Source organism: Hemitrygon akajei, chromosome 17, assembly GCF_048418815.1.
Source record: "Hemitrygon akajei chromosome 17, sHemAka1.3, whole genome shotgun sequence".
Lineage (NCBI taxonomy): Eukaryota > Metazoa > Chordata > Chondrichthyes > Myliobatiformes > Dasyatidae > Hemitrygon > Hemitrygon akajei.
The window spans coordinates 86,015,793-86,041,817 of NC_133140.1; the positions used below are offsets into that span (position 1 = coordinate 86,015,793).

Sequence of the window (26,025 nt, forward strand, 5' to 3'; positions counted from 1 at the left end):
GACCTATCCATTTACCTGTCCAAATATCCCTTGAATATTCGTATGGCACGGAAGCGTAATGTTTAGCGTAACATTACAGCGCCAGCGATTACCAATTGGGGTTTAATTCTCACCACTTTACCCCACAACCATGAGGGTTTCCTCCCACATTCCAAAAGTGAATGAATTAGGTGGTTAATTGGGTGTAATTGAGCTTGTTGAGCTCGAAGGCCTTTTACTGTCTGTATCTCTAAATAAATATGTGGTGTTATCTAGCATGTCAAGACAACCTTTAAAATCAACAGTGTCAGCAAAGCCAACCTAATAAATACCAATCACCTTTCTGGCTCTCAGCTTCATCCCACCCCCCTCTGGTCTTCTCCTATCATTTCACATTTTCCCCTCCCCCTCCTACTTTCAAATCTCTTACTATCTTTCCTTTCAGTTAGTCCTGACGAAGGGTCTCGGCCCGAAACGTTGACAGCGCTTCTCCCTATAGATGCTGCCTGACCTGCTGTGTTCCACCAGCATTTTGTGTGTGTTGCTAATAAATACCTGGAGTTGGTAAGAAAGCATATGGTGTGTTCATCAACTGTGGGATTGAGTTCAAGAGCCGTGAGGTAATGTTACAGCTATACAAGTCCTTGGTCAGATCCCACTTGGAGTACTGTCTTTAGTTTTGGTCACCTCACTACAGGAAGGATATGGATTCTATAGAGAGAGTGCAGAGGAGATTTACAAGGATGTTGCCTGAATGGGAGAGCAATTCTTATGAGAACAGGTTGAGTGAGCTTGGCCTTTTCCCTTGGCAATGGAGTATGAGAGGTGACCTGATAGAGGTGTGTAAGATGATGAGAGGTATTAATTGTGTGGATAGCCAAAGGCTTTTTCCCAGGGCTGAAATGGCTGCCATGAGAGGACACAGGTTTAAGGTGCTTGTAAGTAGGTACGGAGGAGATGTCAGAAGTTTTTTTTTTACACAGTGTGTTGAGTGTGTGGAATGCACTGCCAGCAACAGTGGTAGAGGCAGATACAATAGGGTCTTTTAAGAGACACTTAGATACATGGAGCTTAGAAAATTACAGGGCTACGCGATAGGGAAATTCTAGGCAGCTTCTAGAGTAGGTGACATGGTTGGCACAACATTGTGGGCCAAAAGACCTGTAAGGTGTTGTAGATTTCTATGTTCTATGGCATGTCAAGACAAAATTTTATGTCACCAGTGTCAGCAAAACCAACCTGAAATGCCAACTCTTTCCTCACTGTGGATGCCACCTGGCTGGTCGGCCATTCCCAGCACTGTTTTTATCCCAGATTCACAGCATCCGCAGAATTACCCTGTAAATTGATTCTTCTCGCTGACAGTCAGTGCCAACCTAAAAGCGCAGCACACTATCTGTTTGAGGAACTCAGCAGGTCGAGCAGCATCCATGTTGGGGGAAGAGGAATCGTTGACATTTCAGATCAAAATACCGATGCACCCATGTGAACAGTTAACCCACTAAGCCGCATACCTTTGGAATGTGGGAGGAAATCAGTGCACCTGTAGGAAACAAGGAGAACGTACAAACTCCTTACAGACTGCAATGGGAATTGAACCTGGGATATAGTGCAGTAAGAACGTTATGCTAACTGCTGGATAAACCAAAAGTGGATTAAAGTGAAAGCTAGGTCTGACTAACACAGGAAGTTCAGAAACAATGACTAATAGCAGAGGGCATACATTTAATGTGAGAGGCGCAATTTTTTTTTTTACAGAGAGTAATGGGTACCTGGAATGTGTAGCCTGGGGTGGTGGTACAGACAGAAACATTGGAGACTTTTAAGAATGTTTAGATAGGCACATGACTGTGAGGAAAATGGAAGGATATAGACATTGTGTAGGCAGAGAGGATTAGTTTAGTTGGACATTTGATTACTAATTTAAACAGTTTGGCACAACATTGTGGGCTGAATGGCCTGTCCCTGTACTGTTCTATATTCTAAACAGAAGTGAGAGGAGGTCAGTCATGGTGACTGTCATCTAATGAAATCACAGCTGACCCTTTTCCTCAGAAATGTGTTCCTGCACTTGCTCCATAACCCCACCCTCATGTTACATATTACTCTCAGCTGTGAGGGAAATCAATGACTAAAGCTCCACACACCACTGCAGGACAATGCCAATCCCAATGCCCACCCTCTTCATCTCAGGCCTGATCTCCTGGCGGTGGACACATAGTCAACACAGTCGATGGTTCCTCTCCCACACCCCCGCAGATGCTGCTTGACCCACTGAGTTCCTCCAGCTGATTGTTTGTCGCTCCAGATTCCGCATTGGGAGTCTTGTGTGTCTGCATATCAAAAGGGTTGGGTTCACAATCACAGATTAACATCTGGGGCTTGAAAATGGACAAACAGAAGTCACAGAGTCGCTGGCACCTCGCCACCGCCCCTCACCCAACCAAACAGCTCTGAACACACCCTTGGTCCCATTACTGTGAGTGACCCAGCACCCATCATCTTCAGTGGAAGAGTTCACCAGCTTAGTCATATGCACTTTTAAAACCCATCTTTACTTAAATGTTTTAAAATATACAGTGATGGTATGTTTTAGAAAATACAAAAATAAGATTAATACTGTTGATGCATTTATACAAATATTTAAGTTTTTGTTTAAACTGATTGGAGGTCTGTTAATCTTTAAATTGGAGGAATCAGATCAATTATCACAATGCATGCCAATCAGAAATGACATTTTAAATTATGTTATTACAAAACCAAGCTCAACAGGGCCAAAAAGAATTGAGCAACACACACAAAATGCTGGAGGAATGCAGCAAGTCAGGCAGCATCTATTGGGTGGGGGGGATAAACAGTTGACGCTTCAGGCTGAAATGTTAACTGTTTATTCCACTCCATAGATGCTAATTTACTGAGTTCCTCTAAAATTTTGTGTGTTGCTCAAGGTTTCCAGCATCTGCAGAATCTGTTGTATGTTAGTAAAATAGAACTGGGGTCTGCTTCCCAGCCACCGCAACAAATAGCTTCCACTTCACCCTTTCAGGTCCCACCAGTCGTCACTGGGTGGCAGGAGAAACCACATGCCTCAACATCACCTTCCATCAACCTCAAGTGAGGTTAGCTGAAACATCAAGCACTTCAGGGCTGACCTAGGAATTAAGGGTTAAACTCTATGATACTCATCATCAAAATACCTAAAGAATTTTTTTTTTTAAAGTGTGCATCCCTTTATTGAGGAACATACACAAAATGCTGGAGGGACTCAACAGGTCAGACGGCAATTATGCAAGGAAATGAAGAGGACCTGTTGAAGGGTTTCGGCCCAAAATGTTGACTGTTTATTGTCCTTCATATATTGGGCACATGGCTAGCAACCCCCATCCTGATTTTATCCAGAGCTATAGAAATGCCAAAGACCTCATCCCTGGGAGAGGATGGATTTTTGCCTGGAAGACCTATGAAATCGTGTGGTGAATGTGAAAGCCACAGGGCAGAAAAGCTCCTATTTGCCCAAGACAGAGGACTCTGGTGAGCTGCTGTTGGCAGCCTATGCCCCAGTAGGGATGATGGGCTTGGATAAGTAAATAAGTATAGATGCTCAGTTCCTCAAGCATTTTGTGTGTGTTGCTTAAGATTTCCAGGATCTGCAGACTTTCTCATGTTGATCATGGCCTTTATTGATTTGGTTTGAAGTTGACTACTTCTGGAAGAGCTGGTGGCTGGCTGGACAACAAAGCAGCCCTCAACAGCAGGTTACATTGACAGCTTGGCTGTAGCTACAGTCCCACACACTTGACCCTTCACACTCCCACCCCAACAACCGGAGGCACACAGAAAAACATGACAACTTCCCAGACCCTCTCAGCGACTGCAGCCGCTCAGTTGGGACCTTATGTTACAGTTGTGCAAAACATTGGTGAGACAGTGCTTGGTGTATCGTGTGCAGTTCTGCTTGCCCAGTCTTAGCAAAACAGGTCTCTGGGCTGGAGAGGGAGCAGATAAAATTCACAGGGATATTAGTGGGACTGGTAAGAAGAGATTAGACAGGCTGGGACTGTTTTCCCTGGAGCGAAGGAGACTAAGGAGTGACCTTATAGAGGTTTAGAAAGTGATGATAAGGTGGATGATCACAGTCTTTTTCCCAGGATAGGGGGAATCTAACTAGAGGGCACAGGTTTAAGGTGACAGGTAAAAGATTTCAAAGGAACCTGAAGGGCAACTTTTTCCACATAGAGGATGGTAAGAAGATGGAACGAGCTGCCAGAGGAAGTGGTAGAGGTTTGTACAACTACAACATTTAAAAGACATTTGGACAGGTACATGGATAAGAAGGGTTTAAAGGGATATGGGCTAAACTTGGTCAGCATGGAGGTGTTAGGCTGAAAAGCCTGTTTCTCTGCTGTACCAGTACACCACTCTGGATGAGTCGAGCCGACAGAAGTGCAGGTTAACAACAAGGTTGAAAACACAATCTGTCAGTGCATGCATGTGTAATGAAAACACTAAAAACATTTTTTTTTAAATAACAGTTGTGCCGGTAGTTCAAAGGCACAGAGAGCCACACCAGTCCAGCGGTGAGGTCAGTGATGGGACAATGATACCCATAGAGGTCGAGCCATGACCTTACCCAATAGTCCAGCACCTCCACTAACTCAAAGGTTGTGTCCCCACTTTCTACAGGATGAGTTGCGAAACCTCTGATGGGATTATGCTGAACACAGACACTGGAGAGAGAGGGTCCTCTGCCAAATCTGCCTCTCACATCCCGGGTTAACTGGCACAGACAAACCAAAGCACCACTGGGCCAGGCTCCTAGTGGTGTTGGAGGAATGTGTTACACAGTCAGGCAGAGGGGGAGGGAGAGAGTAAAGACTGAGATAAAGGGGGTACAGAGAGGGATACAGGGAGAGAAAGAGGTAGATGGAGATGTATAAAAGAGAGAGGGAGGGTACAGAGAGGGGAATACAAAGAAGCGTATTGGTGAGAGGGGAACATGGAGAGGTATAGAAAGAGAGAGTTAGATGGGGAGGAAATGAGAGAGAGGGCGAGAGACAGAGAAAGGGGAAGGCATTCCAGCAGATCCAAGCTGGTATGTAGTGGCAGAGAGCACTTTGTGAATTCAGCTGAGGAGACAGGTGGCTGTGGACATGGTCACCTCCAACACACCTAGAGCCACTCCATCAGCACAAAAGCACCTCGCATGTTCAGTATGCGGCAGATACAAGTTTTATTTAAAAAACAGAAAATATTTTGAAGTTTTTAATAAGAAATTTACTAGCCGATGTTCCGTGGGAGTTGTACCAAAGGACTGATGACAGTGTTACCTTCATGTGAAAAGGGTTGGGAGCGATGGGGTTAATTGGACTGGCAGTGATCACCATTTCACAGTCTAAAAGCCCTCACCTTTGTACATTTCCATTATAATTTCAAAGTAACCTTTCCAATGGAAACTTAACTCGGCACACCTTTAAAGACGGCCTATCGTTTATATTGACACATCTCCACAGTCCAACACCGGTAGTTCCCATTGTAAATATTCATGTACAAACTTATATTGGAGAAACATTAGCAGAAAGTGCGTGTAAGATTTTCAACACAATATAGTTTTGCACCAGTTGTCACGGCCACAATCTCTCTCTAAGATAATATAGAAAGCTTAAGCAGTTTTAACATTTTCGTCAGATCCTCTGGGATAGGATCCCAACCCATAGGTTTAATAATTTCCTCACATAAACATACATTTCAGATTTCTGAATTTGGACTGAGGGTGCTCAGAGGGACCCAAACCTGCCATCCTAGCCACCCTGAAGACAAGGCAGATACAGAAAGTGGACCGTGGCGTGGGGTGTAGCTGAGAATTCTACCTGTCACTGCAAAGGCAGAGAAGGTACTGTGGTTAGAGCAGAAGGGTGCTCTCTGACGTGAAGTGGGGATGAAGAGTAGACGACCTCGTGAGGTGAGCGTGCGTCCCTGGCTGGGAACTAGCATCCATCAGAGAGGGCACTGGCGTGTCATCAGTTGGTCTCACTACAGCTCCGAGAATATGGTGTCACTCTTGCCTTGAGCTTTTACAAGGGATTGGGGATCACCAGGTGGAAGTAGGGAGAGACACAGAAAGAGCAAAGACAGACAGGAGAGGGTAGGGGAGGAGATGGAGAGGGAGAGGTGGCTCTCTTTAGAAAATATGCACCTGATGAGGCAAATCTATGCCAGTTTCCCTTGCTCCTGCCTCCAGATCTCTACACAAGGCACCAGTGCAGTAGCTGCAGATCCTGACTGAGGATTTGGACAGTCACTGGCGAGGGTTGGGGCAGTCACCAGTTTTGGAACGAAGGTGGAGGCACAAGAGAGTTGGGGGAAGAAGCAGGCTGCTGGTCATTCTTCTATGCCTGCAAGATTTCCTCCAACAAAATCACCAGCAGGTTTATAAAACGGTACCAAAAAAATGAAACTCTGCCATGGACAGTCAGTCCCAAGCCCAGCTGCAAAAGGAGGAGTATCAGACATGGAGCTAGCAAACCCATCACATACAAACCCAGAGCTACTGGAACACCAACAGCAGCTTCAAAGACTTCATCAGTGGGACAGGAAGGATCTTTGAGGATGAGCTACACTTGGGGACAAATTGTAAGACAGGCCCAGGGCAGAGGACTCTGGGGAGCTGCTGTCGGTGGCCTTTGTCCCAGCAGGGGTGAAGGGCTTAAGAACAAGACAAAAATAATTTACACAGGTGACTTGTTTGTTTCATCCCCCTGATTTCTCCATGATGCAGACTATAAAACAGCTTTAGAAATGATTGCAACAAAATGCTGGAGGAACTCAGCAGAGCAGGCAACATCCACGGAAATGAATAAACAGTCGACATTTCAGAACAAGACCCTTCATTATGTCCTGATGAAGGATCTCAGCCTAAAACTTCGACTGTTTATTCATTCCCACAGGTGCTGCCTGACCTGCTGAGTTCCTCCAAGCATTTTGTGTATGCTGTTCTAGACTTCCAGCATCTGCAGAATCTCGAGTGTGATAAATGATTTGTGTTTTACTAATGTGTTTAATGTTGATGAACTCTGTCTGTGTTTGACCGCGTGCATGCACACTTTAACGCTCTGACTCGCCTCGCTCTACAGAGACACCTGTAAACTGCTTCCACTGGGTCAGGCCTCCAGCCACAGGTAACACAGTGCACAGGTATGGAAGTGAGGGGGGTGCTGGTGGAAAGAGGCAGCACACACACGCACACACACAAAGGACAAGGAGGAAAGTTCAAGAGTGAAGAATGTGGAAAAACTCAACATTTCAGAACATTAAACCAGCAACTACACCACAACATTACAAAGATTAAGCTGTTCTCTCAAGGCAATGTATCCTAGCGAACAGCAAAAGTACTGGAAGGGAAGGTTACAGCACCTACCCTGAGTGTCTGCAATCTGACAAGAATTGGGATTTATAGAGGGACAGTGTTAGGGATAATTCTGCCTGCTGTCTGTTTCCCTTGGGTCTTTGCATGAGTCATTTGTACTTTAAACAAATTTTAGATATAACCTTGGCAACGGCACCAGGCCTTGGATTTTGGATGGAGACATGAGGGTGTTAGGTTTTTGCTGTGAACTCCGCTATGGGCAGTCCCAAGCCCAGTTGCAAAAGGAGGAGGGTTGGGCATGGGGCTAGCAACCGTCCCGTAAAATCCCAAAACTACAAAACGACAATGGAAGTTCCAAAGACCTCACTTCTGGGAGAGGAAGGATACACCAAGAAGATGGGCTACCCCTGGAGACAACATGAAGGACTGGCCCAGGACAGAGGACTCTCGTGAGCTGCTATCGGCAGGCTCTGCTCCAGTAGGAGTGATGGGCTTAAGTAAGTACACAAGTTCTTGCTGTAACTTCAACCTAGTGGTGTTCAATTTTTTTTAAAAAGCTACTCTAGCTGCTTCAAGTGGTTAAGTGTAAACCCCCCCCCCCCCCCCCCCCAGATGTCTGGTGGCCAGTGCAGCCCTTTGACCCCCAGAGTACAATGCTCCAGGGCACCCCAGTGAAGGGGGCCTCGAAGTGCTCCTGGCTCAAGCTGGAAGCCAGGTGCCTGTTGGTAGAAAAAAAGGCTCAATGGCTGGTGTAAACCTCGGTAAAGGACGCCAAGTGAGGGGCATGGTGCGTATGCGGTTCAATGGACGGCAGTCTCCCAGCTGCAACACGAGGGGATGGCAGCCTGCTGCCCCTGGCCCACACTCACTGTGTAGACAAAGCACCAGGAACCCTCCCACTCCCCCACCCTCCTCCGAGACACTCAGGCACTGCACCTCATCCAGAACTGTGCAGCTTTTCACTAGAATACAGAACCCGGCTCCATAAGGTCGGGGAGTTTGTTACTTCCCGAGTCTCAGTACTGGTGCAGATAGGACTGTCTCCTCTCCTGCTTCATGGGGTAGGATTTAAAGCCCTTGTTCATCGGTTTATGCTGGGAAGCTTGCTGCTGTTGCTGCTGCTGGTTGTAGGTGAAGGTGGACGAGATCCCAGGAGAGGGGGAGCTGTCCGTGCCGGTGGACCACACAGTGGCCTGCAGCATCTGCATCGACTCATTCCACTGCGTGCCGGGGCTGCTCATCTGGTACAGGGAGCTGCCTGCATTCGGCAATGTGTTGCTGAGGGACGCCAGATGTTGCCACGGGGCTTTCGGAGGCCACGTCTTGGTCTTGTTATCCTAAGAAGAGAAAAAGTCTGCACATTAGGTTCAAGCCAAATCCAACAGGCATGGTGAGTCATAGACCAGTACAGGCCCTTCAGCCCACAATGTTGTGCTGACCCTTTAACTTACTCTAAGGTCAACCTAAACTCTGCCATGGACGATCCCAAATCCGGCTGCAAAAGGAAGAGGGCTGGAATGGGGCAAGCAACCTCATCCCATAAAAACCCAGAGCTACAGAAATGCCAGCAGAAGCTCCAAAGACCTCATTCCTAGGAGAGAAAGTGTACACCAAGATGGGCTACACCTGGAGACAACATGAAAGACTGGCCCAAGACAGAGGATTCTGGCGCGCTGCTGTCAGCACCGCATGCCCCGGATGGGCTTAAGGAGGAGATCAATCTAACCCTTCCCTTATGAGGGCAGTAGGCAGCAACTAAGGAGAGTTCATTGGGATTACCTTTTTTCTGGCACACCTACAACATGTGGGAGGTGTTTAAAGATCAAATGCACAGAGTACAGTAAAGGTATGCTCCTGTTAGAAGGAAGCATCGGGATGGAACGATAAGAAAATCTTGGATGTCCAGAGAGGTGATGAATTTAATCAAGACGAAAATCAAAAAGTGTGTAAAGCCTTGGAAGTTAGGATCAAACAGAGCATCTGAGCTGTTATTTTGGGCTCCTATTTTTGAATGGATATACCGACATTGGAGAGGGTGCAGAGAAGATTCACGAGAGTAATTCCAGGAATGAAAGGGTTACCCTATGAGGAACGTCTGGCAGCTCTTGGGCTGTATACCCTGGAGTTCAGGAGAATGAGGGGGGATCTGGGTTGAGATGGAGTTTACCCAGATAAATGTAAAGTACTGCACCTAGATAGGGCAAATGCAAGGAGACAGTACACAGATCCTTAAACAGTACACTGAAAGATTCTTAACAGTGTTGCTGAGCAGAGATCTTGGGGTTCAATGGCTACACAGGTTGATAAGGTGATTAAAAAAGCTTATGGAATGCTTGCTTTTATTAGTCAAGGCACTGAATTCAAAAATCAAGAGGTTATGCTGCAACTTTATAAAATTCTGGTTAGGCTACATCTGAAGTACTGCATCCATTTCTTAGTCACCCCACCATATAAATGATGTTGAGGCTTCGGAGAGGGTGCAGAACAGGTTTAGCAAGTTGCTGCCTGGTTTAGAAGACATACTATAAACTTCGGTTATTTTCACTGGAGCAGCGAAGGCTGAGGGGAGATCTGATAGAGGTTTATAAAGTTATGAGAAGCATAGACAGAGTGGCCAGAGAGTATCTGATTCCCAGGATTGAAATGTCTAATACCAGAGGGCATGCATTGAAGATGAAAGGGGAGGTGAGGGATGTTTTTTTACTCAAAGAGTGGTGGATGCCTAGAATGCGCTGCCTGGTATGGTAGTAGAGGCAAGTGTATTAGAGGCTTTTGAGAGACATTTGGATAGGCACATGAATATGAGGAAGATGGATGGATATGTGTAGGTAGGAAGGATTAGCTTTTGGGTTTTTATTGATTTACTCTTTAGCTGGTTTGGCGCAAGCCTGTTCCTGTGCTGTACTCTTCTATGTTTTGTTCTTCCACATAGCCCTCCATTTTTCTTCCTTCCATGTGCCTATCTAAGGATCTCTTAAATGTCCCTAATCTTTTTGCCTCTACCAGCACCTCGGCAGCACACCTACCATTCTGTGTAAAAAGTATCTACCTCTTGTATTTCCCCTACACTTTTCTCCAATCACCTTAAAATTATGCCACTCTTTTTAGCATTTCTGACCAAATATAGGTCTCTTATCATCTTATACACCACTATTAAGTTACCTCTCGTCCTCCTTCGCTCCAAAGAGAAAAGCCCTAACTTGCTCAGCCTTTCTTCCTGCTTTCTAATCCAGGCAGCATTGTGGTAAATCTCCTCTGCACGCTCTCTAAAGCTTCCACATCCTTCCTATAATGATGGGACCAGAACTGAACACAATACTCCAAGTGTGGTCTAACAGGAGATGCAATATTAACTCACAGCACTTGAACTCAATCTCCTGACTTGTGAAGGCCAACAGATCTTACGCCTTCTTAAACACCCTATCAACTTATGTAGCAACATTACGGGAATATAAACCCCAAGATCTCACTGTTCCTCCACACTGCTAAGAATCCTGCCATTAATCCTGTGTTCTGCCTTGAAGTTTGACCTTCCAAAGCGTATCAATTCACGTATTTCCAGATTAAGTCAAAGAGCTCTACAGCACAGAAACAGGGTCTTCAGTCCCATCTAGCTTGTGCTGAACTGGTTTTCTGCCTGGTCCCATAGACATGCATCTGGACCAGTGTTCCAAATCCCTCCCATCCATGTACCTATCCAAACTTCTCTTAAATGTTGAAATTGAACCACTTCCACTGGCAGCTCATTCCACACTCGCACTACCCTCTGAGTGAAGAAGTTCCCTTAGGTTCCCCTCAAAAACTTCACCTTTCATGTCTAATTCTAGTCTCACCCAACCTGAGGGAAAAACCTGACCTACGCTCCTCATGAGGGGTACCTCCAGCACTCCAGGAGCACAGGGTGCCTCTTGGATCTGTACCCCTCATGAAGGGCATCTCTGGCACTGCAGAGAACAGGATGCCTCTTGGATCTGTACCCCTCATGAAGGGCATCTCTGGCACTGCAGAGCACAGGATGCCTCTTGGATCTGTACCCCTCATGAAGGGCATCTCTGGCACTCCAGGAGCACAGGGTGCCTCTTGGATCTGTACCCCTCATGAAGGGCACCTCTGGCACTGCAGAGCACAGGGTGTCTCTTGGATCTGTACCCCTCATGAAGGGCATCTCTGGCACTGCAGAGAACAGGATGCCTCTTGGATCTGTACCCCTCATGAAGGGCATCTCTGGCACTGCAGAGAACAGGATGCCTCTTGGATCTGTACCCCTCATGAAGGGCATCTCTGGCACTGCAGAGCACAGGGTGTCTCTTGGATCTGTACCCCTCATGAAGGGCATCTCTGGCACTGCAGAGCACAGGATGCCTCTTGGATCTGTACCCCTCATGAAGGGCATCTCTGGCACTGCAGAGCACAGGGTGTCTCTTGGATCTGTACCCCTCATGAAGGGCATCTCTGGCACTGCAGAGCACAGGATGCCTCTTGGATCTGTACCCCTCATGAAGGGCATCTCTGGCACTGCAGAGAACAGGATGCCTCTTGGATCTGTACCCCTCATGAAGGGCATCTCTGGCACTGCAGAGCACAGGGTGTCTCTTGGATCACAGACAGCACATCAAACTACCAGAACCCTCCTCAGATCTTCTCCAACAGCAGCATCTCCAGCACTGCTGTTCCACACCTCATCAGCAAAGTATCATCTCAGAACCACACCAACAGCCAAGAAAGATGTCCCACACCCAATAAAAAAGAGCAGAGGTTTGTAAGCTCAGCTATCTCCAACACAGCCACAAACATTGAGAACATCTTCTAAAGTAGTGCCTCAAGAAGAAAGCATCCATCATTAAGGACCCTCGCCACCTGGAACATGCCCTCTTCTCATTATTACCATCAGGAAGGGCTTCACCCACTGAAAAATAAATAAAATATAGAACAGTATAGCATAGGTACAGGCCCTTTGGCCCATGATGTTAAATTAAACTATACATGGTCCATATCCCACCATATTGATGTGTCATCTAAGAATCTCTTTAATGCCACATTCACATCTGCCTCCACCACCACTCCTGGTAGCACATTCCAAACATCCACCACTGTCCGTATAAAACAAAAATTTGCCTCACACATCTTCTTTACTTTCCTCCTCTCACCTTAAATGCATGTGCTCTAGTATTTGATATTTTTACCCTGTACCCTGGGAAATTGATTCTGTCTACCCAATCTATGCTTCATTGCTTCTCCAAGCTCCTGTACCTCCTTCTTGATGGTAGCAATGGGAACAGGGCATGAGCTGAATGATAGGGGTGTTCAATGATGGACATCACCTTTATGAGGCATCGCTTCTTGAAGATGTCTTGGATGCGGGGGAGGCTAGTGTCCATGGTGGAGACGACTGAATTTACAACTTCCTGCAACTTATTTTGATCCTGTGCAATGCCCCCCACCCCATACCAGACGTCGACGCAGCCATTTAGAATGTTCTCTACATCTGTAGAAATTTGCCAGTGTCTTTAAAAACATACTAAATCCCTTCAAACTCCTATTAAACTGTCCCACTGTCTTTATAACTGCATCAACGCGTTGGGCTCAGGATAGATCCTCAGAGATGCTGACATCCAGGAACTTGAAATTTCTCACCCATTACAACAAATTTCACGTCATATGCCAGTGATATTAAACCTGATTCTGATTCTACATTTAGAGAGGAAGTACAGGAGACTGAAGACCCACACATGATGATTCAGCAACATCTTCCCCTCCCTCCACCATCAGATCTCTGAGCGGTCCATGACCCATGAACACCACCTCACAATTCCTTTTCTTTTGAACTGCAGATTTATTTTGTAATTTATAGTAACGTAAGATAGTGATAAGCCTGATTCTGCACCCTTCCCAAAGCCTTCACATCGTTGTATAATCACAATCAGGTTTATTATCAGTGACATATGTCATGAAATTTGTTTTTTGCAAGACATAAAAATCATTTAAGCAATAAATAAATAAATAACTACATACATACATAAATAAAGAAATAGTGTGAAAAAGGAAGAATGAGGTGGTGTTCATACAATCATGAACTTTTCAAAAATCGGACGGTGGAGGGGAAGAAGCTAAATGTCAACTGATTATTCCTGCTTGAATTGCTGAGTTCCTCCTGCATTTTGGATTTCCAGCACCTGCGGAATCGCTTGTGTTTATAATCTTTTTAGGAAGAAGAGGGTATGTACCTGGCTAAGATCATCGAGTGTGGATAAGACAGGAGGAGAAGGCAAGGTGGAAGATTCTTGATCGCCACTGCTGTGTTTTCTGTCGAACAGAAGAGTAATGGTCACTTGTTAGACATGAGCACAATCAGGTTCAGGTTTAATATCATTGCATATATCATGACATTTGTTGTTTTGCAGCCGCTTTGCACTGCAATACAGAATAATAAAAACAATCAATTACAATAAGTATATATAAAGCGAGAAATTAATTAAGTAGTACAAAAAGAGAGAGAAATAAATCATGAGGTAGTATTCATGGGTTTATTGTCCATTCAGAAGTCTGATGGCCAAGGGGAAGAAGCTGTTCCAGAAACATTAGTGTGTGTTTTCAGGCTCCTGTACCTCCTCCCTGATGGTAGCAATGAGAAGAGGACATGTCTTGGATGATGGGGGTCCTTAATGGCAGATGCCATCTTTTTGAGGCATCGCAATGGGTCCTTTTATTCAGTTTGGTTTCAGGGTTGTGTGGAGACTGATGGGAAAACTTGTCCAAATCCCTTCCCTCCCCCCTGCCACCTCAGAATGTCTTAAAGTCTTGGCTTTGTGAACAATCAGCATGGGAAAGCAGGATGTGTGACACAGAACAACTGCACCACAGTCTTGTAGCAGTTAGGGCAACGCTATTATAGCTTGGGGGGGGGGGGGGGGGGGGTGGGTGTGTGTGTGTGTGTGTGTGTGCGTGCGTGCGTGTGTGTGTGTGTGTGTGCGTGCGTGCGCTTGTTTCATAACCACATTCCAAAGACATACAGGTTAGTAGGTTAATTGGTCATAGTGAATTGTCCTGTGATTAGGCTAGGGTTAAATCAGTGGGTTGCTGAGTCATGGCACTTGAAGGGCTGCTGCTGTATCTCTAGATTAAACACACAAACAAACAAACAGAAAGCAAACAAATAAATCATGTTTGGTGGCATTGCTTGAAGGCAGGAAGTAGTCTCCTGTTCATCCATAAACAACACACCTGGACACTTACACCCTCCTCACTGAATTAGCAGAATCCTCTTTCACAGAACCTCTGATAATCAGTTCAGAGTTGAGGTGAGTGATCCACGCTGGTCAGGGTAACACAGACAGTAGGGGTTCAGGGCAATATCCGTGGGTGAAAAGCTGTGAAATAAACGTTCACTGTAAATAAATAAAGGACAAAGGTGATCATTAACTTTGCTTACCTTCTCTGTTTGACAGCAGCAACAAGGTCAGGCCCTGAGAACATGGAGAATAAACTGTCTCCATTAGCAGAAGACGCCTCATCACTGGAACTGGCCGAGTCTCCCTGTGTCCCTGACCAGTTCATCACTTCCCTGAGAAACAGAGAACAGGTTATCACATAGCTCCCATTACAGAGGAGGCTACGTAGCATCCACACCATGACCACCAGACTCAAAAACAGTTACTTTCCCCAAGCACCTCCACCCACTAATCCTCCCCTCCACATCCCAACCACCACTACTTCATCATTTCCTGTCAGTCACCTTGTGTGCAGACACTCCTGTGGCTAGCATTATTGTATAGATATACATCCATCTACATATACAAGCTATCTTATGTAATTGTATTTATTGTACATTTATTATTCTTGCATTGTTTTTTGTGCTGCATCAGATCCAGAGTAACAATAATTTTGTTCTCCTTTACACTTGTGTACAGGAAATGACATCAAACAATCTTGAATCTTGAATCTATACACCCAGTTCTCAGCAACTCTTAACCAGTGTAATCCAGCCTGGTTGAGGATATATAATTTACACTGAAATCAGCAATGGTAAATGTTCATTAAGCTGAGAGAAGCTCATTCAGTGAGGAGTGAACGAACAGAGTATTCAACAGGTCAGGTCGTATCTGTGGATGGGGAAATAGAGGCAATGTTCCAGATCATAAATCCTCCATCAGAACGAGAAAAGAGGGAAGATAATCCTTGTCCTTCTCCGTCGTAAAACCATAAGACATAGGAACAGAAGTAAGCCATTCTACTGTCTACTGCCCAAATTGGAAAAGAGTGAGTCTACTGTCTAGACATACCGAGGCAGTCTGTTTATTGAGATACAGTGCAGTACAGTATCGGCCCTTCTGGCCTTTCGAGCCATGCTGCCCAGCAACCCTGACTTAATCCTGGCCTAATCACAGGACAATTTACAATGACCAATTAATTTACTAACTGGTACATCTTTAGACCATGGGAGGGAACTGGAGCACCCAGAGAAAACCCACACATTCCAGGAAGAACATACTGACACCTTACAGAACTGAACTCCAAACTCCGACACCCTGAGCTGTAATGGTATCGCACTGACGGTTTGTACGTCCTCTCTGTGAATGTGTAGGTTTCCTTGCACAGTCCAAAGATATACAGGTTAATTGGTCATTGTAAATTGTCCTGTGATTAGACTAGGGATGAATAGGTGGGTTGCTGCGGGCTGAGGCTCGTTGGGCTGAAAGGGCCTATTTTACACTGTATCTCTAAATAAAATAAAATGGAAAATAAGGAGTGTGAGAGGTTGCAGCCTCTATTTGAGTATCTGAAGGGGCTGCTCCTTAAGACCTCGTTACACCTCAGCCCCAATGCTCCTGATTTACAGTCCCCCATTGTGGAGGAGAGATGGGTCACTTGGAAGACTTCTGGTTGGCCTGCTCCTGAGTTTGGCCAAGGTGGCCATTCAAGGGTCCAGCTGGCAGGCAGTCGAGGGCTCTGGCTGAACCAACTGCCTGCTTCTTTTCAGGGCTTATGTCCATGCTTGGGTATCCCGGAGAAAAAGTATGCTGCGTCCACGGGCACAGTGGGGGATTTCCAGGAACAGCAAGCCCTTCAGGAGCTTAAATGTGTTGTCAATAGTAATAATCCTATAATATGAATCTGTAATTAGATTATGATGCCTTGATTATTGTACAGTTTTGTTATGTTATTATAGTCAATCGAAAAACTTGTATTAAAAGAGGAGAAAATAAAATGGTTTCAAGATCTGGGGAGGGAGGCAGGAGGGATGGGTACAACAAAGAGACCCACTCTTTTCCAATTTGGACAAATGGGCCGTCACGGATAGTCTAACACTATTACAGCTCGTGGCGTTCAGAAGTTCAGTTCCATACCATTTTCAGGAGTGTGTATGTTCTCCCCAGGACCATGTGGGTTTTTTTTCCCTCATTCCAAAGACGTACTGGTTAGTAGGTTAATTGGTCATTGTAAACTGTCCTGTTAGTAGGCTAGTGTTAAACAGGTGGGTTGCTGAGCAGTGTAGCTCAATGGGCTGAAAGGGCCTGTTCCACACTGCATCTCCATAAGTAAAACTGGGTCCGAACTGTTTCTCTCTCCACAGATGCTGACCGACCTGCTGGGTGTTCCCCCTTCTGCTTTAGCTACGGATTTCTAACCCCTGCATGTTTTGCGTGGTGTAGGGAGAACTCCTCCACCCCTCTGCCCCACACACAGTGGACAACATGAACAAAAAGAGATGTAATAGTTTATAGATTGTCCCACACAGATAGGAACAGGACCTTCTTGACCTTCTAATGTATGTCCGAGGTGCCGATGCTCAAGCCTCCCACCCTCCTCAGTGACTTCCTCCCCCACCCCCAAATTATCGGGAATGTGTGAGGAGTAAGACATCTTGACCACAGCACGGCTGCTCTGGGCTACAGCTGGGCCAGTGACGATAGTAGTGGTCACGGGATTGGTTGAAAGAGCTGGGGATAAGTCACAAGACAAGAGTGAGAACATCTGTTCGACGGATCTCTGATCACTTAAAGCTCCCTTTGGACCCTGGAGACATACTCACTCAACTCCCATGACAACAGACACTGCTATCACAGCGCTGTAACAGATCCCCTCTCCACCTGATCCTGGCTGGTCCCTGTCCTCTCACCCAAGTTTCTCGGGACTAGGACTAGGACCCTCTTCTTCCAATACTCTCTACACTGCCCTTCCCCTCCCATCCCTAGTCCTCCTCCAGTTCAGGTCTGGATCTGCTCTCCCCACCCACCCTAGTCTGGACCCTGTCCCCATCCCACCCTGGTCGTGACCATACCCACCCCAACTGTCCCTGATCTGGATCCTACCCTCCTGGTCTGGACTCAGCCTTCCCCATCACTCCCTGGTCTTGTCCCTGCCCTCCCCACTTCTTCCTTGTTTGGACCCTGTTCTCCGCACCCCTCCCTGCTCTAGACTCTGCCTTCCCCACTACCCCTCACTAATCTGGACACGGCCTTCCCCACCCTTTCCTGGACTCCCCAAGTTCCACTGGACTAGACACTGCTCTCTTAAACCCCTCCCCACCCCACCCTGGTCTGGACTCAGCCTTCCCCTGCCCCCACAGTCCAGGATTCCAAGCTGTCAGGCCTACCCCTCGGTGAAGAACTCGGGAGCCTGCCATGGCCGGTGAGCCTCCTCGGAGACAGGCCAGTTGGTCCTGGCGGTGCTGTGTCGTCGGACATGCTGCGTCTGCCGCTTCTGCTGCATAGCCTGGCTTACGCCCGCCACGTATCGGGCAAACTCGGGGTCCGAGCCCACTGAAGGGAGGGAGGAGAGAAAACGTGCCACAAGAGGCTCTGTTACTGATGCATCCTGCTTTCCACCCCCCTGCAACTCCAGTTTAAATCCCACCAGGCAGCATTAGCAAACCTTCCCACCAGGATATTAGTCCTCCTCCAGTTCAGGTGCAAACCGTCCCTTCTGTACAGTTGCCACATTCCTTGGAAGAGAGCCCAATGATCCAGAACTCTTATGCCCTCCCTCCTATACCTACTCCTTAGCCACTCATTAAACTATATAATCTTCCTAGTTCTGGCCTTACTAGCATGTGGTACAGGTAGCAACCTTGAGATCACAATCCTGAAGGTCCTGCCCTTTAACTTAGCACCTAACTCCCTGAATTGTCTATGCAGAACCTTATCACTCATCCTACCCATGTCATTGGTACCTACATGAACCACGACTTCTGGCTGTTCACTTAAGAATGCTGAAGCCTCGGTCCAAGATATCCAGATTGGAGAGCACGTCTTATGAGGGAAAGTTGAGTGAGTTAGGGTTTTACTCTTTGGAGCCCTTTACCTATCCCCTCCCAGCTTCTTACTTCATCCCGCCCCCCAGCCACTAACATTCCCTCTCACCTAGACTCACTTATCACCTGCCAGCTTGTACTCTTTCCCCTCCCTCCAGCTAATTCTGGCTTTTGTGCCCTTCCTTTCCAGTCCTGATGAAACACTGACTGTTCATTCCACTATAGAGATGCTGAGTTCCTCCAGCATTTTGTTCAAGATTTCCAGCATCTGTGGAATGTCTTGTGTTTATTACAAGTGCTTGTAATATTGTACCTAGTCACCCTCCCCAGTACTTTACCTGCCCCCTCCCCAGCACACTTGAGGAAATTGCCCTTAGGTTAAACTCCTCTCTTTTCGGTTTTGCCTTGTCGGGGATACTCCAGTCAAGGTCGAGTGAGACTTTCTAATACACAACATTTCACACTTGTGGTTTGCGTCAACAATTATGAACAACTTGAACCCAGGACTTCAAGAGCCTATGACGGGGTGGCAAACCTTTTTGATAGCGTATGCCCACATTGGTAACATTCTTCAAAAAATTCTCCCACGTGCCATGGTAATTTTGAGCAGTTATCATTGATGAATAGATTAGTACCAATAATTATGAACTTTTTTTTTAAAAGGGAAAAGGATAAGCCCTGTTTTTTATTTATGTGTATTCATTGTTTTACTGTTAATAAAAATATAATAGGAACAAATTGAAATAAGTAAAGCATTTTAGAAAACCTATTCAAAAATTATTAATTAAATATAAGACCTTAAGATATAGGTGCAGAATTAGGCCATTTGGCCCATCATACTGCTCATCATGGCTGACCCATTTTCCATCTCAGCCCAATATTCTGCCTTCTCCTCGTATCCCTTAGTGTCCTAAATATTAATCTTCTTAAAAGATAATGTAAAAAGACATAATTTCTAAATAGCATTGTTATTCTAAACATATACACTAGGTCTGCAAGGATTTCGCAACGTACCATCCAATGCCATGTGTTCTTACAACAATCTAGTTGGCGCCAAGCCAGTGTGAGACATTTCCAATGAAAAATCTCACTGCTTGCGGGTTGTAAAAAGTTATTCGCTGCTTCATTTAGCAGTAAACATCATGGTTGGTTACAGATCTTTTTATTATGGATGGGGCTTACAGAATCAGCAGTGCATGCCGTGTGCCACAATATTTTTGTGCATGTTACCTTGGCATAGGTTCTCCACCCCTGCTCTGGGACTTACTGTCACTAGGACCTTTCTAAGATTCAGCAGAGATACAGAGAAGAGTTTGGAAAATTTACCTGCGGGATCAAAGGGCAGGATGTCTCCCAGCATTCCGAAGACGCCATCACTCTGCACCCGGTTGGGCCAGGTGTTGTTCCTGGTGTTGGCCACCTTTGGGCCTAACATGTCGGACATGACGTTGTCCATGACGCTCTCCATGTAGTTCCCCACGAGACCCAGGCTGTACAAGTCCGAGCCCAAGTCTGAGTGCGTGGCAGGGTTGTTCCACTGGCCTAGTGGCCCCATTGGAGACAACCCTGCTCCCGAGCTCAGCTGTGGGGAGCTGTTGGGCCATTTGCCGGCAGCGCGGGGACCCAGGGGCTGCTGCCCAATGGGCTGCAGGAGGTGCTGGTAGTACTGCAGCTGCGGCTTTTGCAATGGTGGTGGCTGCTGCTGCAGCTGCTGGGATGTCGGCAGCGGGGTGTGTGGCGTAGCCTGCGTCTGCTGCAGGGCGGGCACCTTCTGCTCAGGCACCGGGGCAGAATTCCTCCGGTTGACGAGAGGTGATGCCTGCTGGGATTTGCCCATGTTGAAACCGGACAGGAAGTCAATGACGTCCTGCATCTCCTGGTCGCTAGGTAGCTTGATGCCCTGGTCGTCCTTGCTGTCATCGCCTTTCAGGAAGGCCTCCCTCTTGTCCAGTGAGAAGCCATTGACCATGGGACTGCCTGCGCCTCGGGTGACTTCCTGAGACTCGGCGGTCTTCGGGAAGTGTCCGATGTTCAGGATGCTCTGTAGCCTTAGGTCCGAGTGGCCAGCGAGCTTCCCTTTCCGTTCTTCCTCAGATCCGCCGAGGGAGAAGTTGCCCTTGGACGGGGTGCTGGGGATGGAGAAGCTCCCAGCGCTGCCACTGCCCGCACCACTGCTGTTGCCGCTACTACTGCTGCTACACGACCCCCGCTTGGTGAAACGGGAGGTCAGCTTGGCAAAGGTCTTCTGTAGCCCTCCTGGTGACTTCACCATCGCCCCATTCCCTGCCGGGAGGTCCACATGGCCCCCAAAGTCAGCACATTCTCGCCGCAGCTGGATCTGAATGCTTGGCAGTGCCTGCTCCCTGCATCACGAAACAAGAAAGGTGACACATATTAAGTGAAAATGGTGGAGTGACAGGGAGGGAAACTTGAGCACAGGCTGAGTGCAGCGTTTTAACGGTATATGTGTGTATGGTTGAATGAAATTAACTGAACTTGAAGCAAGAGGGGCAACTTACTATCCACAGTGTCGTATCTTATTACATCAAATATCGAGTTACCATAGAACCACAGAACATTACAGCACAGTACAGGCCCTCCAGCCCTCCATGTTGTGCTGACCCATATAATCCTTAAAAAAGTGTACTAAACCCACACTACCCCATAACCCTCTATTTTTCTTTCATCCATGTGCCTGTCCAAGAGGCTCTTAAATACCCCTAATGTTTTAGCCTCCACCACCATCCCTGGCAAGTCATTCCAGGCACTCACAACCCTCTGTGTAAAAAACTTACCCCTGATGTCTCCCCTAAACTTCCCTCCCTTAATTTTGTACATATGCCCGCTGGTGTTTGCTATTGGTGCCCTGGAAAACAGGTACTGACTACCCACCCTATCTATGCCTCTCATAATCTTGTAGACCTCTATCAAGTCCCCTCTCATTCTTCTACACTCCAAAGAGAAAAGTCCCAACTCTGCTAACCTTGCTTCAAATGACTTGTTCTCCAAACCAGGCAACGTCCTGGTAAATCTCCTCTGCACCCTCTCCATAGCTCCCACATCCTTCCTATAATGAGGTGACCAGAATTGAACACAATACTCTAAGTGCGGTCTCACCAGAGATTTGTGTAGAGTTGCAACATGACCTCTCTACTCTTCAACTCAATCCCCGTTAATGAAGCTTAGCATCCCATAGGCCTTTTTAACTACCCTATCAATCTGCGCAGCGACCTTGAGGGATGTATGGATTTGAACCCCAAGGTCCCTTTGTTCATCCATACTCTTAAGTAACTGACCATTAATCCTGTACTCAGTCTTCTGGTTTGTCCTTCCAAAATGCATCACCTCACACTTGTCCGGATTGAACTCCATCTGCCATTTTTCTGCCCAACTCTGCAGCCTGTCTATATCCTCTTGTAACCTTCGACAACCTGCAGATCCATCCATAACTCCTCCAATCTTCATGTCATCTGCAAACTTACTCACCCTTCCTTCCGCCTCTACATCCAGGTCATTTATAAAAATCACAAATAGCAGGGGTCCCAGGACAGATCCCTGCGGCACTCCCCTAGTCACCGACCTCCAGGCAGAATACTTTCCTTCCACAACTACCCTCTGCTTTCTTCCTTTAAGCCAATTTTTTATCCAAACAGCTAAGGTTCCACTTATCCCATGCCTCATGACTTTCTGGATGAGTCTCTCGTGAGGGACCTTGTCAAGTGCCTTGCTAAAGTCCATGTAGACCACATCCACTGCCCTACCCTCATCTATTTCTTTTGTTACCTCTTCAAAAAAACTCAATCAGGCTCATGAGACATGATCTCCCTTCACAAAGCCTTGTTGACTATCCATGAGTAGACTGTACTTCTCCAAATGCTCGTAGATCCTATCCTTAAGAATCCTTTCCACTGACGTAAGACTCACTGGTCTATAGTTCCCAGGTTTCTCCCTATTACCTTTTATAAACAAGGGAACTACATTTGCCATTCTCCAGTCCTCCGGCACTTCCCCTGTAGCCAAAGAGGATTCAAAGGTCATAGCTAATGCTCCAGCGATCTCTTCTCTCAATTCCCACAACAACCTGGGGTGTATCGTATCCGGCCCTGGGGATTTATCAATCTTGATGATTTTAAGATCCAGCACTTCTTCTTCCGTAATCTCCACATTGTCCAGCACTCAGGTCTGCTCTACTTCAACCTCATCCTGATCAAGATCCTTTTCACTTGTGAATACTGAAGCAAAGTATTCATTTAGGACCTCCCCAGCCTCCTCCGCCTCCAGGCACATGTTGCCCTCTATATCCTTTAGCCATCACAGTGTTACCGAGGCAATGCAAAGCCAGGTGGAGAAGTCTATTCAGCAGAGAATATCCATAGTGGACACAGAGATATAAATGGTTTTGGGATTGGCAAGAAAAAGGGAAAGTTGAATATGTTAGGACTTTATTCCCTGGAGGGGAGGAGAATGAGGGGAGATTTGATAGAGCTATACAAAATTATGAGAGGGATAGATAGGGTAAATGCAAGCAGGCTTTTTTCACTGAGATTAGATGGGACTACAGTCAGAGGTCATGGGTTAAGGGTGAAAGGTGAAATGTTTAAGGGGAACTTCTTCACTCAGACAGTGATGACAGTGTGGATTGAGCTGCCAGCTCTAGTAGTGAATGTGAGTTGGATTTTAACATTTAAGAGAAATTTAGATGGGAGGTGTATGGAGGACTACAGTCCAGGTGTGGGTCAATGAGACTAGGCAGAATAACAGTTTTGGCATGGACTAGAAGGGCCGAAGGGCAAGTGGTGCTCTATGACTCTAAACCCGCAGTTCCCCAGCAAAAGAGTACAATTCTACTTCATGAAATATTCATAACCCAAAAAGTTTCTGTCAAAAATGAAACTGCAAACTGAATTCCCAGCTGGCAGAGAATATCTGGGATACCACAGCAGCGGACAAATCCATCCAACCAGTCTCTCAAACACTCACCCGTGTGTTAAGTCTGTACACATGTTGGGTGTTTGTAAGCTGGGGAGCACCTGTAATCCATGGCACCTAGCTGTGTGGACAGCCCAAAAACTTGTGATACTCTAGTTAGATCACATTTAAAATATTGTGTTTAGTTTTAGTCATCTCATTATAGGAAGAATGTTGAAGCTTTAGAGAGGGTGCAGAGGAGATTTACCAGGATGCTGCCTGGATTAGAGAGGGTGCAGAGGAGATTTACCAGGATGCTGCCTGGATTAGAGAGGGTGCAGAGGAGATTTACCAGGATGCTGCCTGGATTAGAGAGTGTGTCTTATTAAGGTAGGTTGAGTGAACTGGAGCTTTTTTCATTGGAGTGAAGGAGGATGAGAGAATACTTGACAGAGATGTATAAGATTACGGGAGGCAGAGATAGAGAAGACGGCCAGTGCATTTTTTCCAGTGGGAAATGGCTAATACGAGGGGACACATCTTTTTTGGCCAGTAGAAGAAAGTTTAGGGAGTGGATGTCTTTCATGCTGCCAAGGGTGGTGGTAGAAGCAGATACATTATGGACATTTAAGAAACTCAGATAGCCACGTGGTAGATGAATGAAGGGATATGTAGGAGGGAAGGGTTAGATTGATCTTAGAGTAGTTTAAATGGTTGTTAAAACAGTGTGGGGTGAGGGGCCAGTACTGTGCTATTACTGTTCTAAACACCAAGTTTGGGTGTGTGAGGTTGAGCAAAGGAATGCACACAAGGTGTTAACAACTCCTGAAGCTTCATGTGTTCTATCTGCAGAATGTGTCCAGTCCTGTACCTTCGCTCTTTCCACTTGGAAAGGTCGAAAACGGCCGTGTACAACACATCCACCAGTCCTAGTGTTTTCTCCGGATCCAGGCACCTCTGCAGCAGAGACATGGTGGCAGGATCCTCCTTCAGGCACCTTGACAGAACAGTTTGAAAAGAAAATACTTCAGTAAGGTGAGGGACACAGAGACTTCTCTCCTCCACATCCACCCTTTCCTCACCATCTCCAACTCAACCCAAAGTTTAACTTTAATTTCCATACAATGATCCATAAAATGTACAAAGAGAATCTTGTTATGTCACCAAAGACTTTTGCAAATTCCTACAGGTGTATCGAGGAGAGAATTCTAACCGGGTGCGTCATCATCTGGTATGGAGGGGGAGGGGCCACTGCACAGAATCAGAAAAAGCTGCAAAAAGTTGTAAACTCAGCCGGCTTCATCATGAGCACGAGCCTCTCCAACATCGAGGACAGCTTCAAAAGGCAATGCATCCATCATTAAGGACCCCCAACACTCAGAACTTGCCCTCTTCTCATTGCTATCGTCAAGGAGGTGGTACAGGAGCCTGAAGACACACGCGCAACATTTCTGGAACGGCTTCTTCCCCTCTACCGTCAGATTTCTGAATGGACAATGAACCCATGAACATTACCTCACTATGTTTTTTTCCTCTCTTTTAACCATATAACCATATAACAATCACAGCACGGAAACAGGCCATTCCGGCCCTCCTAGTCCGTGCCGAACTCTTAATCTCACCTAGTCCCACCTACCCGCACTCAGCCCATAACCCTCCACTCCTTTCCTGTCCATATACCTATCCAATTTTCCCTTAAATGACACAACTGAACTGGCCTCTACTACTTCTACAGGAAGCTCATTCCACACAGCTATCACTCTCTGAGTAAAGAAATACCTCCTCGTGTTTCCCTTAAACTTTTGCCCCCTAACTCTCAAATCATGTCCTCTCGCATTACATTACTTACTTAACCTTTTATACAGTATATATTTCTTATTGTAATTTATAACTTTTTATTATGATGTATTGCAATGTACTGCTGCCACAAAACAACACATTTCCTGAAATACGCCAGTGATATTAAACCTCATTCTGATTCTGAAGGTACTGAGCCCATCAAGTCGATCCCAGCTCAGTCTGGGAATGGGGATGTTACTGTAGACACGGGGATCCTGCAGATGCTGGAAATCTGGAGCAACACACACAAAATGCTGGAGGAACTCAGCAGGTCAGGAAATGGACAGTTGGTATTTCTGGTCAAGGCTCTCTGGACTGGAAAGAAAGAGGGGAATTAACTTCCAGTCCTGATGAAGAGTCACAACACTGTCCATTTCCCTCCTCAGATGCTGCCTGATCCACTGTGTTCCTCCAACAGTTTGAGCGTGGACATGACTGTGATTTATTTTATCTTCCACCCAATGACCCACCATCCCCAAGCAGCTCCCTTAACCACCAGGATGCCTTAATGTTCTCCTCACAGAAAGCAGCAGAAGAGAAAGAAAATACTTGATAGTTTCAACCCTATTGAAAATTACAGTAAGACACTTAAAATACAGCAGCTTAAATAAAATCACCTTAAGCACAGTGAGCTATTTAAACTGAAACAATTCAGTGATTCCATAAGACTATAAGACATAGGGGC

At 46.3% G+C, this 26,025-nt stretch overlaps 1 protein-coding gene across 2 annotated transcripts in view; it reads right to left on the reverse strand.

Annotated features, from left to right (window-relative positions):
• Positions 1 to 7,943: 7,943 nt before the first annotated feature.
• The window catches only part of garre1 (granule associated Rac and RHOG effector 1), a 212,231-nt gene continuing 194,149 nt past the window's right edge, over positions 7,944 to 26,025 (reverse strand). For both annotated transcript variants that reach the window (XM_073070469.1, XM_073070470.1), the window contains exons 9-14: positions 24,373 to 24,498; positions 19,920 to 20,956; positions 17,937 to 18,102; positions 14,772 to 14,903; positions 13,567 to 13,645; positions 7,944 to 8,679 (exon numbers count right to left, since the gene is read on the reverse strand). In XM_073070469.1, the coding sequence (XP_072926570.1) occupies positions 8,359 to 8,679; positions 13,567 to 13,645; positions 14,772 to 14,903; positions 17,937 to 18,102; positions 19,920 to 20,956; positions 24,373 to 24,498 (1,861 nt within the window). In that variant the 3' untranslated portion in view covers positions 7,944 to 8,358. The remainder of the gene's footprint in view (positions 8,680 to 13,566; positions 13,646 to 14,771; positions 14,904 to 17,936; positions 18,103 to 19,919; positions 20,957 to 24,372; positions 24,499 to 26,025) is intronic.